Below are 14,246 nucleotides of genomic sequence, written 5' to 3'. Positions count from 1 at the left end.
ATCAAGGAGCCCATCCAAATGGCACTGTTTGGTAGCCACCACTGAGTAATTCAAAGTGACTGGAGGATAAAGGACAAAGATTGACTTACAATAAACTGAAGAATCTTCTATTGATTTTGTGGTCCCTGGCTACAAACAGAAGTCAATCGGTGGATGATATAATGCCTCTTCCCTAAACCAGAACCTCTTTCAGCCAGAGCTACTTCCCTACTCCCCTAGTCAAAGACCTTGTACAGAGTTCAATTGCTTCAGGGATGTTCTGAAAAAAGTGGCTTAATTATTAAAATACTAAGGAGTAGAACAGCCACGGCACTATAATGCTTTTATTTATCTGTCTGCATTTTCTCTTAGACATGAAATAAGGAAGGCAAAGAGGAGGGAGGTAATCTGATTAGTACAAATTCTTACTAGTCTCTCCATCATAACACAACCCACATTTTGCTCCCACCCACGGGGAAGTCACAGACTCACTAATGCTTGGTTGGTGTCACTGAATCGGGTGAAGAGCTGATTGGTGGTGTCAAATAGTGCTTTGCAGATTAACTCAAACCATTCCCGCCGAGGCCCTCCCCAGTCCAGAGCTGGAAAGTATAATAAAAATAAAAAGTAATGCTGGCTTATCACCTTTTATCATTTTTGTTCATTTAATCATCATTTTATACTCTCTGATCCCTCTTCCCTCCATTCCACCACCTTGGTGTCCCATATTCCAACCCACCTTAACTGTGGACATTTTTTTTTTTTTAATCCCACCTCATTCTATAGGATTAAAGGTATTCTGATCACTAAGCTGATGCACTCTAGCATGGGAACACAGATCAGAGATCCTAGGAACTGCTGCTTCTCTTGGTACTACAAAGGTTACTCTGCCCTTCTGCTTCAAACTCATAAGAGCTCACCCTCCAAATCCTTGTCCGTCTGTGCTCTACAGCTCAACCAAGCCATCTAGCCAGTAAACACCACCCTTTTGGTCTTGACTCATGACTTTTTTTTCTCAGGGCTGGAGCAGGGGTGGCAAGCATGTGTAGGAGGGTTGTTTTCAGTTTCTGTGGATGTACTATAAGGAGATAGGGAGGAGTGGGAAGGAGAGTTAAAAAAGATGAGTGGGAAATTTCAAAACTGACCTTCTTCATCCTGAAAAACCACTTCAAAGTTCTTGCTCCAATCTGAGATGGAAAAATTCCGAGTGGCTTTCAGAGACTGAAAAGCAGTAAAAGAAAAGAAACTGTCAGAACACTGGCCAGTACCTCTGGGTGTTAAAGACAAAAACACGAGAACAGTACCCCTGTCCATTTAATAGTCACAAGTTTTTGGAGGCAATATATTACTCAAAAATAAGCTTTAATAATACCATCTTAAATTTAAAATGCACATATCTCCAGAAGAAATTTAAGATAAAAAAAGTCAAATTCATATTTATACCATTGCCTGGCTGGAAAGTTGAAACTTTATTTTTTAACAGTCCTCATTTTATTAATGAGAAAACTCTTAAAAGAAATAAAAAATGGCTCAAATCAGTAAGCTGTCAGCAAGAGAACCAAGGAGTCTTGGTTTTCAGTAAAGTACAGTCTACCCACTAGACATCTTAATCCACAAGGCTAGGTTCAGACAGGGAGCCATGCCACAAGGAGAAAGTGGCTGAGAAAAGGAGTTTCCAGTCACACCTGTCAGAGCCAAACATCACAAACACTTTCTGGACAGGGACCAAAGCCTTCTCATTGTCAAGGAATGTGAGAACTATGCCAGTGTCTGTGTAGTGGAGACAGAAACACATCAGGTGTTCCTTTTCCATCAGACCAGAGTGACAACAAAAATCATTTCCTTTTAATCTCGTAAGAGCTCTTCTTAATCCTGGGATTCAATAATAGGAACTTTCTTCTATAACAACAACTTAATACCTGCCTTCCATAGGAAGTCCATGAGATTGTTCAGGAACTAGTCAAGAACAGATTTTACAGCCAATGTGTCAACTAGTCTCTCCCCTCAATTAACATACCTCCAACAAATCTGCCCCAAATTCAGTATAGCCAAACACAAAGAACAGCGCTTAACATGTTTAAAGAAGACAGAGATGTATGTTTCATAAAAACAATAACCTGTAGGATATAACTAAATAGCACAGAGGTTTCTAGCTGGAAAATTTTGATAACTGTTCAACTGCTAATATGAAAAAAACTTTACTCACCGATTCCAACAAGGCATGTCTGCTGACCTTCAGGGTGACTTTAGAATGTGGTCTTTTCATGTGTACCTGCCGAAGCTCTCGATGGAAAAAGTTCACCTTGTCCTGAAAGGTCTCGGAGCCTCCTGAGGAGCGGCAGGATCCATCATGGTTACAGCCTCTTTACAAGTCCCCTGTGCGGGCCACCCCTACACCCTCAGGCACTCAGGGCATCTGGGGTCGCTGCTTTCCCCATCAGATTCCCTGTCCAACCTCACCTATGTTCTTATGGAGCGAGCGGATAAACGTGGCTGCTAAGATGTTCCTCTCCTTACAGCTGAGCTCCACAGGAGGCTGAATGCCGTCATCCACCACAAGGGTGAGCAGCTTATGGACAGGGTCAGGGCCAAGGTATGAAAACTAACAAAAGGGAAAAAAAAGAAAGAGTTACTCTACGAAGCCCTCAAATCCACCAGAAACCCTTCACATCCCTACCCTTCTGCACCAACCAACAAAAACAAGTTAAGCCTATTTTCTCCAAGTAAGTAACTACCAGGAGTATATTTCCTTGCTTTTCACTTCAGGTGGGGGGGTGCAACTCAGTGGTAGAGCGCATGCATTCCATGTATGAGGCCTGGGTTTCATCCCCAGAACCATTTTGAGGCTTTGTCCTCTACCACTGTGTCAGTGGTAAAGAACCTGCCTACCAGTGCAGGAGACACAAAAGACGTGGGCTCGATCCCTGGCCTGGGATGATCCCCTGGAGAAGGAAATGGCAGCCCACTCCAGTATTCTTGCCTGGAAAAGTTCATGGACAGAGGAACCTGATGGGCTAGAGTCCATGGAGTCACAAAGAGTCAGACATGACTGAGTGACTGAGCATACTCTATGATTCAGATTTTATTTTAAACTGAGTCATAGAGACCACCTGTAAGGGTCACAGGTAAGATAAGTAAGGGTCACAGGTAATACTATAGACTTTCAAACATAAAATGTAAGAAGTGTGAAAGCTGTAAGGATATATAAAACAACAAATGAATACCTGAATAGGTTGGGCAAACTGGCTGGAGGAAAATGATTTGCCAGTAGATTTCAAAAGCTCAGAAAAGTTAAAAAATTTTTTTTTTCTTTTTTAATAGATGAGACTACTGGTGCTGAAACAGTTAGTTTGGGCACATTAGGAAGCCAAGTTCAGGTCAGAGCTTAATACCCTCTCCATTAGCTTAGTCTTAGGGGCAAGAGAGAACTGTTGAAGTATTTGGATTTCTACTAACTACTGTTTCTGTAACCATGTGTCTTCCTATAACTATAGCCTTCATGAGGAGGTAGCATTTGCTTCTTTATTTGGCAATGAATCCTGTGTGCACAATGAGAATTTCCAGAAACATCAAAAACCCTTCTAGGAAAAAAATAAAAGGTTGAGACATTGGAGGCTGAAGCCTGTTCTACACGAACTGGATGTAAGGTTCAACTTACTTTGGTTCCAGGGCATACCCGGAAGGTGTAAAGGCGCCAGGGAATGATTTTCAGGTAGAACTCCTTCACTGAGAATTGCTGGAGGACCAACATACAGAAAATGAAATGAATGATTAAGAAGTTCTGTTTGGGTATTGTATTTCAAATACCTGTCCCCATCTGTATTTTCCATGATAGCCCTTTTCCTCTCTAAATAAGGAGGATAATTTAGTCAGGACTGAAATCAAATAGAAAACATCAATTCTACCTTAAAACAGGCAAATTTAAAATATTGTTGTCACACTGCAATTTCACAAAGATGTCTCATAACGTTAATACTCAGGTCTTACTACCATTTCCAAATATCTGAGATCAGGTTTTCACTTTACAAGAAGAGAACATTTCACAATCAACATTTCATTTCACTACAAACAATCAGACTCTCTTCCTGCTTAGCCAGATACTTCTCAGAGAGACTTCTTCCAAATCAGTGGGGAACACCAGTGGCCCCTGCCCACTGCTTTATCCCTATCAGAATCCCACTAAGGATGTGCTGAGGATGATGGTGTGGGGGGCTGGGAGGAGTCGCATACAGAAGAGTTCACAAAACCCTATATGTAAGCATAAAAAGAAGTCTCTTGCCATTTACAAAAAAAAAGAAAAGACAATGCAATAACTTTTTAATCTGAAAAGACCCCTCTGTTTTCTGAACAACCAGTAGGTCAGGTTTTTTTCTTGATTTTTTAAAAAAATTCTTCATTAAAGAACATTTCAAACACATACTAAAGAAAACAGTACACTGAATTATCACCAGCTTCAACAATAATCAATTCATAGCCAATCTCACTTCATCTCTACCTTACCATTTCCCTCATCGCCATTCTCCAGGACAAATGAAGGCTGGATGTTTAAATGATGAATGGTACACAGTGAAGTGTTCTGAAGTAGAACAGAATTAGAACTCAGTTTTTGCTATGAGATTAAAGGAATATAATGGGATGGTTCGAGTCTCATTTTTCTGAGGTCTGTATAAATAAGCAAGATACAAACACTAAAAAAGAAACTCCCTAACACAAAGCGTCTCTCAGCTCAGGGGCCTTGGGAAGTTCACCTCCCTTGTCTCTGCCAAAATTTCTCTATTCTAGCCCTGTACCCCAATGATGACATCTCTTGTGATTTCACAAATCAGAGCATGAAAGATCAAATTGTTCCCAAATGGCACAAAGGGCCAACAGTAATTTTACACTAGTGAGAAATTATTAATGGTTAAAAGTAGCTTTCTTTAAAACTCTAGAGCCATGCCTTGAAAAATCTTCCCAGGAGCAATCAAACAGCAGAACGCCCCAGGTGCTTGAAGTACCAAGGCACAGACTCTCTGGACAGAAGTGTAATCCAGTCCAAACCAGAAAGAGGCAGCAGAGGTGGTACAGCCTTTTGCTCAATGGGAAGCCGTCTCTTAGTATCCCTGAACCCCTACAAGGTGATGATCGCAAACTGACTCTCAGACCATTGTTGGGTGGGTTTTGTTACCAAATATGAGCAGGCTCAGGCAGGGGACAAGAGTGGGAGCGCCAACCTTGGGTGACACGTAGCAGTACACCTTCTTCGGTTTCTTCACCTTCTCAGGGGTGTGACACTCAGAGGGTGAGTCTTCATCTTCTTCCTCCAGAGCTGTGGAGGGCCGGCGCTGGGCAGAGCTCATGTGCATGGGTGGGAGGTGCCACGGCGTGCTGGTGCAGTTGGCAGCATTATACAGATAAGCTTCGAAGTAAATGCTCACTCCTGAGGTGGACACGTTGCGTTCAACGATATTCCTCTCGTTCTCTGAAGTACAACAAGGAATAAGGTTTAAAGTGCAAGACAGGAGAGGAAACTGCCCATCACCAGACCTTCAGTCCACAGGTCTCTAAACCAAGTTTTGGTCCAAATACCAAATATTTGGGGTGGGGGTGCTGGTCAGATGACTGCAGATGTGCAAACAACAAGTGGCTTGGGAAGAGGACTAATTCACAGCTCTCCTCTCAACTCACCACTTAGGACAATGATGTCAAATTCACCATTGTTGATTGGCTGGTTTTGGTATGAGATGCAGGCATGGAAGCAGCCTCGAGAATGCAGGGTGAGCCGCAGGAATACCTGGCAGGTCTGCCGGTTGGACGTCACTGACTTCTCAAATGAGACACCGGTACTCTCCTCTTCCGGAGGACCAAGCTACAGGAGGAAAACGAAGCCATCACCAACCACACGTAATTTTCCTGCTTGCACAGAAATTTACAAAGAACTTTCCTACCTTGAGCTAATCTAAATCTCAGAAGGCTGGCATCATGGTCAGGGAGAAGGAGACTGACTTAAGTGACCTAGATGGGAGCCTGCTCACCTCATGAATGGACAGGCTGTAGTTGTGCTCATCTCTCAAGGACGTGGAATTGTTGGTAGGGTTGTCATACTCATCTCGGGGCACTATTTGAAGAGTGTGCGGCTGCCCACAGGTCAACACCAGGGTAGAAAAATGGCACACAATTTTGGTCTTGGAAGGAACCACCATTCCTGGAATAAAGACAAGGGAAGGTAACGTCAGAGAGGTGATTTTCAGGACACAGAGATCTACTCAGTCAGTGAGTCCTAGAAAGCTGGGTGCCCACCCAATTCCTAGGGATAAACAATACCATTATGAGCCAGAGAGAAAAGAAAGAAAACAGAGAGATTAACTCAAATGAACTTTTGGGAACCCATTTTTACAATATTCCTAACCACTGCAAGCACTAACCACAATGACAGAATACATTGGAGGAAACAGAAGTGAGAGTTACAGATATAGTGCCTAGAATCCCACTGGGAACCTACAAGTGAAACTGGCCTTAAAAATAAGTGAATAACTGTAAGACAAATTCGAAATATTTAGGGGCAAATCTAACAAAACCCGTGGAAAACTTGTATGTTGAAAACTACAAAATGCTGATTAAAGAAATAAGTTCAGAGGCATACCATGTTTATGAATTCAGAGACTCAACATAGTAAAGATGCCTCCCCAAATGATATGAGGTTTAACACAGTTCAGCGTGCCGCACAGCACCTTCTTGTGGTCCAACAGGAGCGCGAAGCCTGGCAGGTGCTCGATGGCCACGAACTCGCCGTTCCAGCCGTCCTCCTTGCCGCGCTTGGCGCCTCCTGCCGCCGCCACCACCTTGTGTTTCTCGCGCTTGTGCCAGGCCACGTGGCACTCGGCCGACTCCTCTATCTTGGTGATGCCGTTCCGCCGGTAGTGCTATGGCTCGCGGATCTTGCCATGCAGCATCTTCTCCTTGTGCGTGTTCTCTAACAGGTCGTCGAACTCCTTGCACGACACGAACTGGTAGAGCGGCCGCAGGTGCGGCCACAGCTCCTTCTCCTCTTTGATGACCTTGCGCCGCGACACCTGCTCCTTCTCCTAGTCCTTGCCCAGGAAGGCGGGCACCAGGTTGTAGTCCCGCGCAATGTTCTTGCACTGCTTCCGCTTGCGGAGCTTGCTCACGTACATGTCCGTGTGCGCGCATTTCAGCTCGATCTCCATGGCGTCCTCGTCGTAGTTGACTGAGAGCCCGCTGAGCCTCTCGGCGTCCTGGTTGTACTCGATCTCTTAGTTGTCCCGCAGCAGCATGTAGCCCAGCTGCTGCTTCTCGGCCACCGAGATGTCTAGGGGTGGCAAGGGGGTGATGAGGCTGGGAGAGAGGGTCCCCACTGGGACAGGTGTGGTCGGTCACCCGGTTGGGGATGCAAGCCTTCCCCAGGTTTCCGTGGATGTACATGCTTACTTAATGCTCCATCACTTCCTGGGGGTTCCAGGAAGCGCCGACCTGAGCTGCCACGTCCTTCTCCGCCGGGCGATACACACAGTACTTCTTGCCGAGCTCCACCATCTTCTGCTGCCCAGTGCTCCAGCAAAACCGCCGCAGCCACCCCCCTATATAAATTTTAGAATAATACTGTCTAAATTTATCAAAAAATGTTTCTGAGATTTTGATAAGAACTGTGTTAAACCTCGTGCAAAGGGTTGACTCATTGGAAAAGACTGCGATGCTGGGAAGGATTGGGGGCAGGAGAAGGGGACGACAGAGGATGAGATGGCTGGATGGCATCACCGACTCAATGGGCATGAGTTTGAGTGAACTCCAGGAGTTGGTGATGGACAGGGAGGCCTGGCATGCTGCAAATTCATGAGGTCGCAAAGAGTCGGACACGACTGAGCAACTGAACTGAACTGAAGAAGCAATAGCAACAGTTGGATCAAGGGGAAGACAAAACACATATATACTGTAACTGAATCCCTAAACGTAGTACTTTAAGATGACGATTTGCCTTTAAGGGTTCAGTTTGGAGCATATGATGATGAGATTGGGAAATCTCCTTTTCGTTTCTTCCCAATGGTACAGGACTGTGAGATGGGCAGAGAGGAGCCCTTCCCTGCCAGCTGCTGGCTCACCTTCACGACCTGAGCTCTGCCATGGCTGCCCTCAGTGTCGGGCAGGTGGCACTTTAGGCGGAGGGCGCTGGGCTGGGCAGAAGAGGCTGGGGAAGGGCAGGACAGGTATCCATAGGGACTTGCAGGGAGGAATCTGGTGTTGAACAATTTGGCCAAACTGAGCTTCCCCACGACGGCTGGCAGTGGCACTTGGAGCCCGTAGCCCGCCCAGTCCGGGCACTGGGAGCTCACTGCGGCTCCTAGGGCAGGGAGGGGGGATGCGAGGCAGACTGGCAGACTGCAGACTGGCAGAATGTGGAGCCTCCTCCCCTGGGGCGGCTTCTTGCAGGGCTTAGAATTTGGCCATGTGTTTTACTTGGAAGAACTCATTTTAAATGAAGTTCCCGAGTGTTGAGAGTTCTGGGTTTGGGGTCAGCTCCTTCCAGGGTTCTCACCCCAGGGGCAAGCCCCTCTTTCTCTGAGACTGGCCACGTGTCTTGTCTTGTGTGGTGTCAGGTGCTGGGCTAGGTGAGAGGGACCCCTGTGACCTCGAGGCCCAGGCACTGCTTCTCTGGGCCGCCGTTTTGAACCAGACTCTGGCGTGGCTCTGCCCAGCCCAGCTCAGAGAGGCTCTCAGGGGCACAGTTTTGTGGCGGGCAGTGCTTTCACGTGGGACCTGAGGAGTCGTGTGTCTCCCAGCTGGCCGGGGCTCTCGTGTCAAGGCCCTGCTGTAGAGTCAGTGGAGTGGCCAGACCCCAGTGCTCCTCCTGTTGTCCTGGGGCGCATCCTGCCTCTCATCCCTCATCCCTCGTAATTGCCAGACTGTTTACCTCCCAGAATGTTGGGCTTGAAGTTACATTAAAGTGAAGGTATTTGAGAGAAAAAAGAAAAAAAAAACCCTCATCATTTCCAAGGACGGCTTAGTTATGGTGCCTTTTCCTTTCATTGCCTTCTGCCTGTCCCATAGGGTGAATTTCCAGCATTAAATACACACGTCAAGTATATTGGGGGCTTCCCTGGTGACTGAGATGGTAAAGAACCCAGCTGCAATGCAGGAGACCTGGGTTCAATCCCTGGGTCAGGAAGATCTCCTGAAGAAGGGAATGGCAACCCATTCCAGTATTCTTGCCTTGGAGAACCCCCACGGACAGAGGAGCCTTGGTGGGCCACCATCCACGATATCGCAAAGAGTCGGACATGACTGAGTGCCTGACGTTCAAACACATTGTCTGTGGCTTTAGTTGTAAACCGCATGGCATGCTGTCAGAGCAACACTCCATGTGACCTGACTGCAAGCCCAGGACCTCTCTCTTCTGACCATAAAGCAGCAGGCGGTGGTGTCACTCCAGAGCACCGCCTCCCGCTGTTGCCCACAGAGTAACCACAGCTGATGAGAGTGCAGACATGGTCTGTGCCGAGCAGAGGCGGAGACAGTGCTACGTCCTTCCAGGGGTTCTGAGCCAGGGTTCCTGGAGCAGCAGTGCAGCTCCCCCCGGGGAAACCTGCTGGCCCTTCAGGGACTTGGGCCCACCCAAGCCTCGGACACGTGGGGCAGGGCCTCACAGGTCACTGGGACGCAGGCTGAAGTCTGAGAACTACCGGCTTTAGCCATTCCGGGGTCACCGATTTTCTACATCAGATTCCTAGTTTGGTGAGGTTTTAAATTTAAGTCTTATTTTTATACAAAATGATTGGCAGACTTTCACTAAGCTTGAGAAGCAAAAGCTCCCTGTAAAATGTGCGTGGCCCCGGCCAAGAGCTGTCAAACGAAAAGTTCTGTACTTAAGCAGGTTTTCAGTGTGTGTATCTTTTCTCGATGGTATGAAGAATTTATTTAGGCTTGACTGTTTTTAAAAACCATAATGAATGTATAATTTATGTTAAAAGTGTGAACCCTTTGTTACAAAGGAAAAGTAATTTTATGATTGGTTGCCTCTTGCCCCATCAACTCCATCTATTACTGTCACATTAGTCCTACCCCTGCTGTGTGCTCGGAGCCTTTAAATTTCTGTATTTAATTCTTATGATACATGAGTCACCATAATCCCATGGAATTAGGTCTTTTCAAAACTGAAACTCTCGAGTCACAGAAGACAATCAGCTGTTCAGAATGATGCTCTGGATGGCCAGCATTCCAAGAATGTATTCAGACCCTTTTTTCAGACTCTTTTTTCCCCTTTTACACATTAAACAGGTTGAGAACTAAAAAATAAAATATAATTTATATAGAAAGGCAAAAGTTCTGGAAGAGCTAAAACAATTCTAAAGCAGAAAAGTGGAAAGAGTCAGTTTACCCAGTTTCAAGACTTATTACATAGCTACATCATTAAGACTCCAGTATTGGTGGGAGGATAGACAGACCAAAGGAACAGAATGAAAACTCAGAAACGGGTCACCACAAACATGCCCAACAGATCCCTGACAAAGGTGCAAAACCAATGTGATAGGGGAAAGACAGCCTTTCCAATAAATGATGCTGGAGCAACTGGACATTTATAAGAAAAGTACTGATAAATTACAAAAGTTAACTAAAAATGAATTACAATCTTAAATACTAAAACTGGAAGGTTAAAAAAAAAAAAAAACACAGGAGAATATCTTCAGAACCTAGGACTAGTCAAAGATTCTCAGATACCAAAACATGATCCATAAAATGAAAAATTAATAAATTGACTTCATCAAAATTAAAACTTGTTTTGTGAGAGACCCCATTAAGGAGATGAAAAGAAAAGCTAAGAAAAGACTGAAGGAAAATATTTGCAAACCACATCTGTAACAAAGGACTTAAAGAACTCTCAAAACTCAATAGCAAAAAAACAAAAAATCCCATTAGAAAATGGACAAAAGACATTTCATCGAAAAGGACACACAGATGGCAAATAAGCACATGAAAAGATGTTTGACACTGTTAACCACTAGGGACATGCAGACTAAAACCACTATTCATAATGGCCACAAACTGGAAAACAACCCAGATGTTCCTTAACTGGTGAAAGATTAAATCAAGTATGGTATACTCACACGAGGCAATAATACCATCCAGCAATACTTTTTTAAACCATTAAATTGTGTTTTTTAAATGAATGAATTATAAAGCATGTGAATTAAGTTTCAATAAAGGCACTATTTAAAAAGCAAAGGAGAAAAAAGGAAAAGAAAAAGGAAGGAAGGAATGGAGGGAAGGAGAAACAAAAAACCTACCAGGCTGAAAAATCTTGTAGTAGGGACTATAGGCCACGTTTAACCCACCAAGCTTCACTGAGATTTCATACCGCCCAGCTTTGCGCACAGTGAAGGCCACCTTGACCACATTGGAACTGGGCTCCTGGAGGACTTCCTGGGTCACTGGAATTTCCACTGCCAGCTCAACATGAGAGATGTGGACTCTTAGTCCCACTGGCCGGTGTGCAGGGAAGGGCTGTCCGTTCTTATAGAATAACTGTGGTGGGGAGAAGAGGGACACCCATTGGTGAGCAGAGGGACAACAGCTGTGCAACTTGAGAGAGTGTGGGGTGGGAGGGGGTGGCTGGTAAATCCCCACACCCACCGAATCCTACAGTCCTGCTTACACAAGGAGAAACAAATTCTCTCCATGCTTCAAAGAAAACCATTAAATCACAGACAAATTCTTAACCATTTCAGAGGAAAGGGGTGAAATATACCATTGAATCCACTTCAGCTTGACACTTATTGAACCACAGAGGCCGCCTCCCCTGTCTTACTGGCCCTTTTTTTCTTACATTTATCACTGCTAGCTCAAACATAAAGGGAAGTCAGTGGGTATCACTGGCACTGAGTGAACAAAAGCTCTAGGCAAGGCTGGGGGTTTTGGACTATGAAACCAAGATGAAGGCTGCAGTGCAGAAGTCACTGCAGAGGCAGTAAACTTTCTGCAAAAGGCCAGAGAGTAATACTGTTAGTTAGCAGGTCATACATAGTTACTCAACTGTGATTAACGTCCCAAATGTGACAGCGTCTACAGGCAGTACAGGAAGATGAATGGGTGCGACTGTGTTCCAATAAGCCTGTATTTATACAAGCAGGAAGTGGGCTTGATTTAACCCTTGGGCCATGGTTTGCCAACCCCTAATCTACAACACCTACCCTCTTCAGTAACATTTTTCTCATTGTGAAAATGTAACATTAAGCTTTGTATTTCTAAGCTGGGCACCTATTAAAGCCAAATGACAGAAAAATTAACTCTTTAGATGTTAACAATTCCCAAGTTCCTGGGGAGGGTAGGGGGGCGAGGTGGGGGGAAGTGAAAAACAAGGGAAAATATTAACAGTCCAGACCAGACCGGACTGGGCTCTGGAAGGCAACTGACTCAGAAACCCCAGTGCGTACAGAGACAGAAACATTCCCTTACATGCACTCGGAAGGCCATGCTGTGGCCCACCTCATAGGGGTCCTTCCAATCCCAGGAGACTTTGCAAGACCGGGGATCCAGGTAATTTCCCCGCACGTAGTCATATATAGTCCGGTCCCCTCGGCGCTCGCGGTCCTCATTCTGAAGGAAGCTGACTACACGTGCGGCAAGCTCAAAGAGGAACTTAATTGTGAAGAAGAATGCAACCACAGACACTGTGATGCCACCTATGTGAACGAGAAAACACACACCACCTTCCAGTTACACATTACAGCTTCTCCTTATGGAACAGGCCAGCCATCAGTCAGGGGAAAAGTCCAAAGACCCACTCTACCAGGTCACCACCTCTGTGGGTGAAGACAGGAACTTCCTTCCATACCAGGGTCAAAAATGAAGGTCCTTGGGCCAAATTCCACCCACTGCCTGTTTTTGCGAATAAAATTCTACTGAAACACAGCCCCACCCACTCATTTACTATTGTCTAGGGCTGGTTTTGCCCTAAAACCACAGAGTTCAGCAGTGGTGACACAGAGTGTATGGCCTGGGAAGCTGAAAATATTTACTCTTTGGCCCTTCACAGAAGAAGTCTGCCAACCCTTGTGCTATACCAGGGACCATATACAATGCCTACCCCCAAGTTCCCTGCCTGTGCTGGGCCCTGACAAGAGTAGTAAAAATAATGTGTGTTCTGCTCTCTCCAGTTGGAAGCCCTCCCCTTCCTTGTGCACTTGGCAAAAGCCCCCCCACAGTCCCTACCGCAGTTAGGGGTTCCTTCTTCCGGGCTCCCTCAAACTCCTGTACATCCATTCATCTACTCAACATTTCTCCCTCTTTGTGTTACACACTTCATGGAGGCAGATTTTTGCCTTATTTGACTTTGACTCGACAGGAAACACTGTCTGGCACCGGCTATAATTACTCAATAAATATTTCTCAAATGAATGAATTCCGCTGCTAACTCTGTGAAGGTACATTCTGGCATGACTGGAAATATTTCTAAGTCTCTTTTCAAGGACAAAGAGGGAGGCAGAAAAGGATATAAGCAACCCTAACCAAAAAAATGAGAGAGGGCTCTCTGTGTGACGTACCAATAACGTAAAACATCAGGTCCCTTCAGTGCCAACAGACAGCCGAGGATCACAGCTGCAGCTGCAAAAGAAAACTTGTTTAGTTTTTCCTGAGTCTTCCCTGCAGCCGTCTCAGGAAGAGACAAAGCAGAGCATGTGGCTTGAGCCAACCATCTCTGGCCTTCCTGTCCCTGCTCTCTCTCTAGCTTGACAGGTGCCCTACAACACTGCAGAGAAACAGACTGCATTATTGCCCCGAAAGATTTCCAATCTACCGACCACCCTAGGAATACCACAAACAGCCACTTCTAATTAAGAAATGCAGTAACATGGCTTTCATCTTCCCGGATCCAGGGCCCCAAGCCAGTTTCCCTCCCCCATGCAAAGTAGTGCTAATTAACACAAGCAAAGAGGATAATGGACTCACTTTCCCCTTACATTTGCCTTCTGGAAGTAATTCATCTAAGTAGAAATAGTTATATAAAACGTGGATTTTTTTTTTTTTAAGCAAGGATTATTATCATCATGTTGGCATTATGTAATTAAAATGAACTCTGGGTCATCTCAATAATAAGCAGTGGGCCTGTAAGAGAAGCTGGGATTTTTTTTTTTTTTTTTTTTTGCTGTTACCAATCAGACAAACTAATGGGCCTTGTGAAAGATGAGCCCAGCAGAGGCCAAGGAGAGGAACCAGAGAAGGAGACTGGACTTCTCATCCCAAGTGACGTCTGCCAAGGTCAGAACAATTCAGACAGG

The 14,246-nt window shown here is 45.3% G+C and overlaps 1 protein-coding gene and 1 pseudogene across 6 annotated transcripts in view; both read right to left on the bottom strand.

Annotated features, from left to right (window-relative positions):
• The window catches only part of AREL1 (apoptosis resistant E3 ubiquitin protein ligase 1), a 44,572-nt gene that overhangs the window by 9,556 nt on the left and 20,770 nt on the right, over positions 1-14,246 (bottom strand). For 4 of the 6 annotated variants that reach the window (XM_040226092.1, XM_040226090.1, XM_040226091.1 and 1 more), the window contains 11 exons: positions 13,512-13,572; positions 12,424-12,650; positions 11,256-11,493; positions 5,994-6,163; positions 5,647-5,827; positions 5,193-5,440; positions 3,638-3,715; positions 2,440-2,581; positions 2,186-2,307; positions 1,125-1,200; positions 472-581 (listed from right to left, as the gene is read on the bottom strand). In XM_040226092.1, the coding sequence (XP_040082026.1) occupies positions 472-581; positions 1,125-1,200; positions 2,186-2,307; positions 2,440-2,581; positions 3,638-3,715; positions 5,193-5,440; positions 5,647-5,827; positions 5,994-6,163; positions 11,256-11,493; positions 12,424-12,650; positions 13,512-13,527 (1,608 nt within the window). In that variant the 5' untranslated portion in view covers positions 13,528-13,572. The remainder of the gene's footprint in view (positions 1-471; positions 582-1,124; positions 1,201-2,185; positions 2,308-2,439; positions 2,582-3,637; positions 3,716-5,192; positions 5,441-5,646; positions 5,828-5,993; positions 6,164-11,255; positions 11,494-12,423; positions 12,651-13,511; positions 13,573-14,246) is intronic. The other 2 variants (XM_040226094.1, XM_040226095.1) reach the window with 1 other exon arrangement.
• Positions 6,615-7,689, bottom strand: LOC120853581 (annotated as a pseudogene).

Source organism: Oryx dammah, unplaced genomic scaffold, assembly GCF_014754425.2.
Source record: "Oryx dammah isolate SB20612 unplaced genomic scaffold, SCBI_Odam_1.1 HiC_scaffold_26, whole genome shotgun sequence".
NCBI classification, from domain to species: Eukaryota; Metazoa; Chordata; class Mammalia; order Artiodactyla; family Bovidae; genus Oryx; species Oryx dammah.
This window is presented reverse-complemented; position numbering and strand designations above follow the sequence as displayed.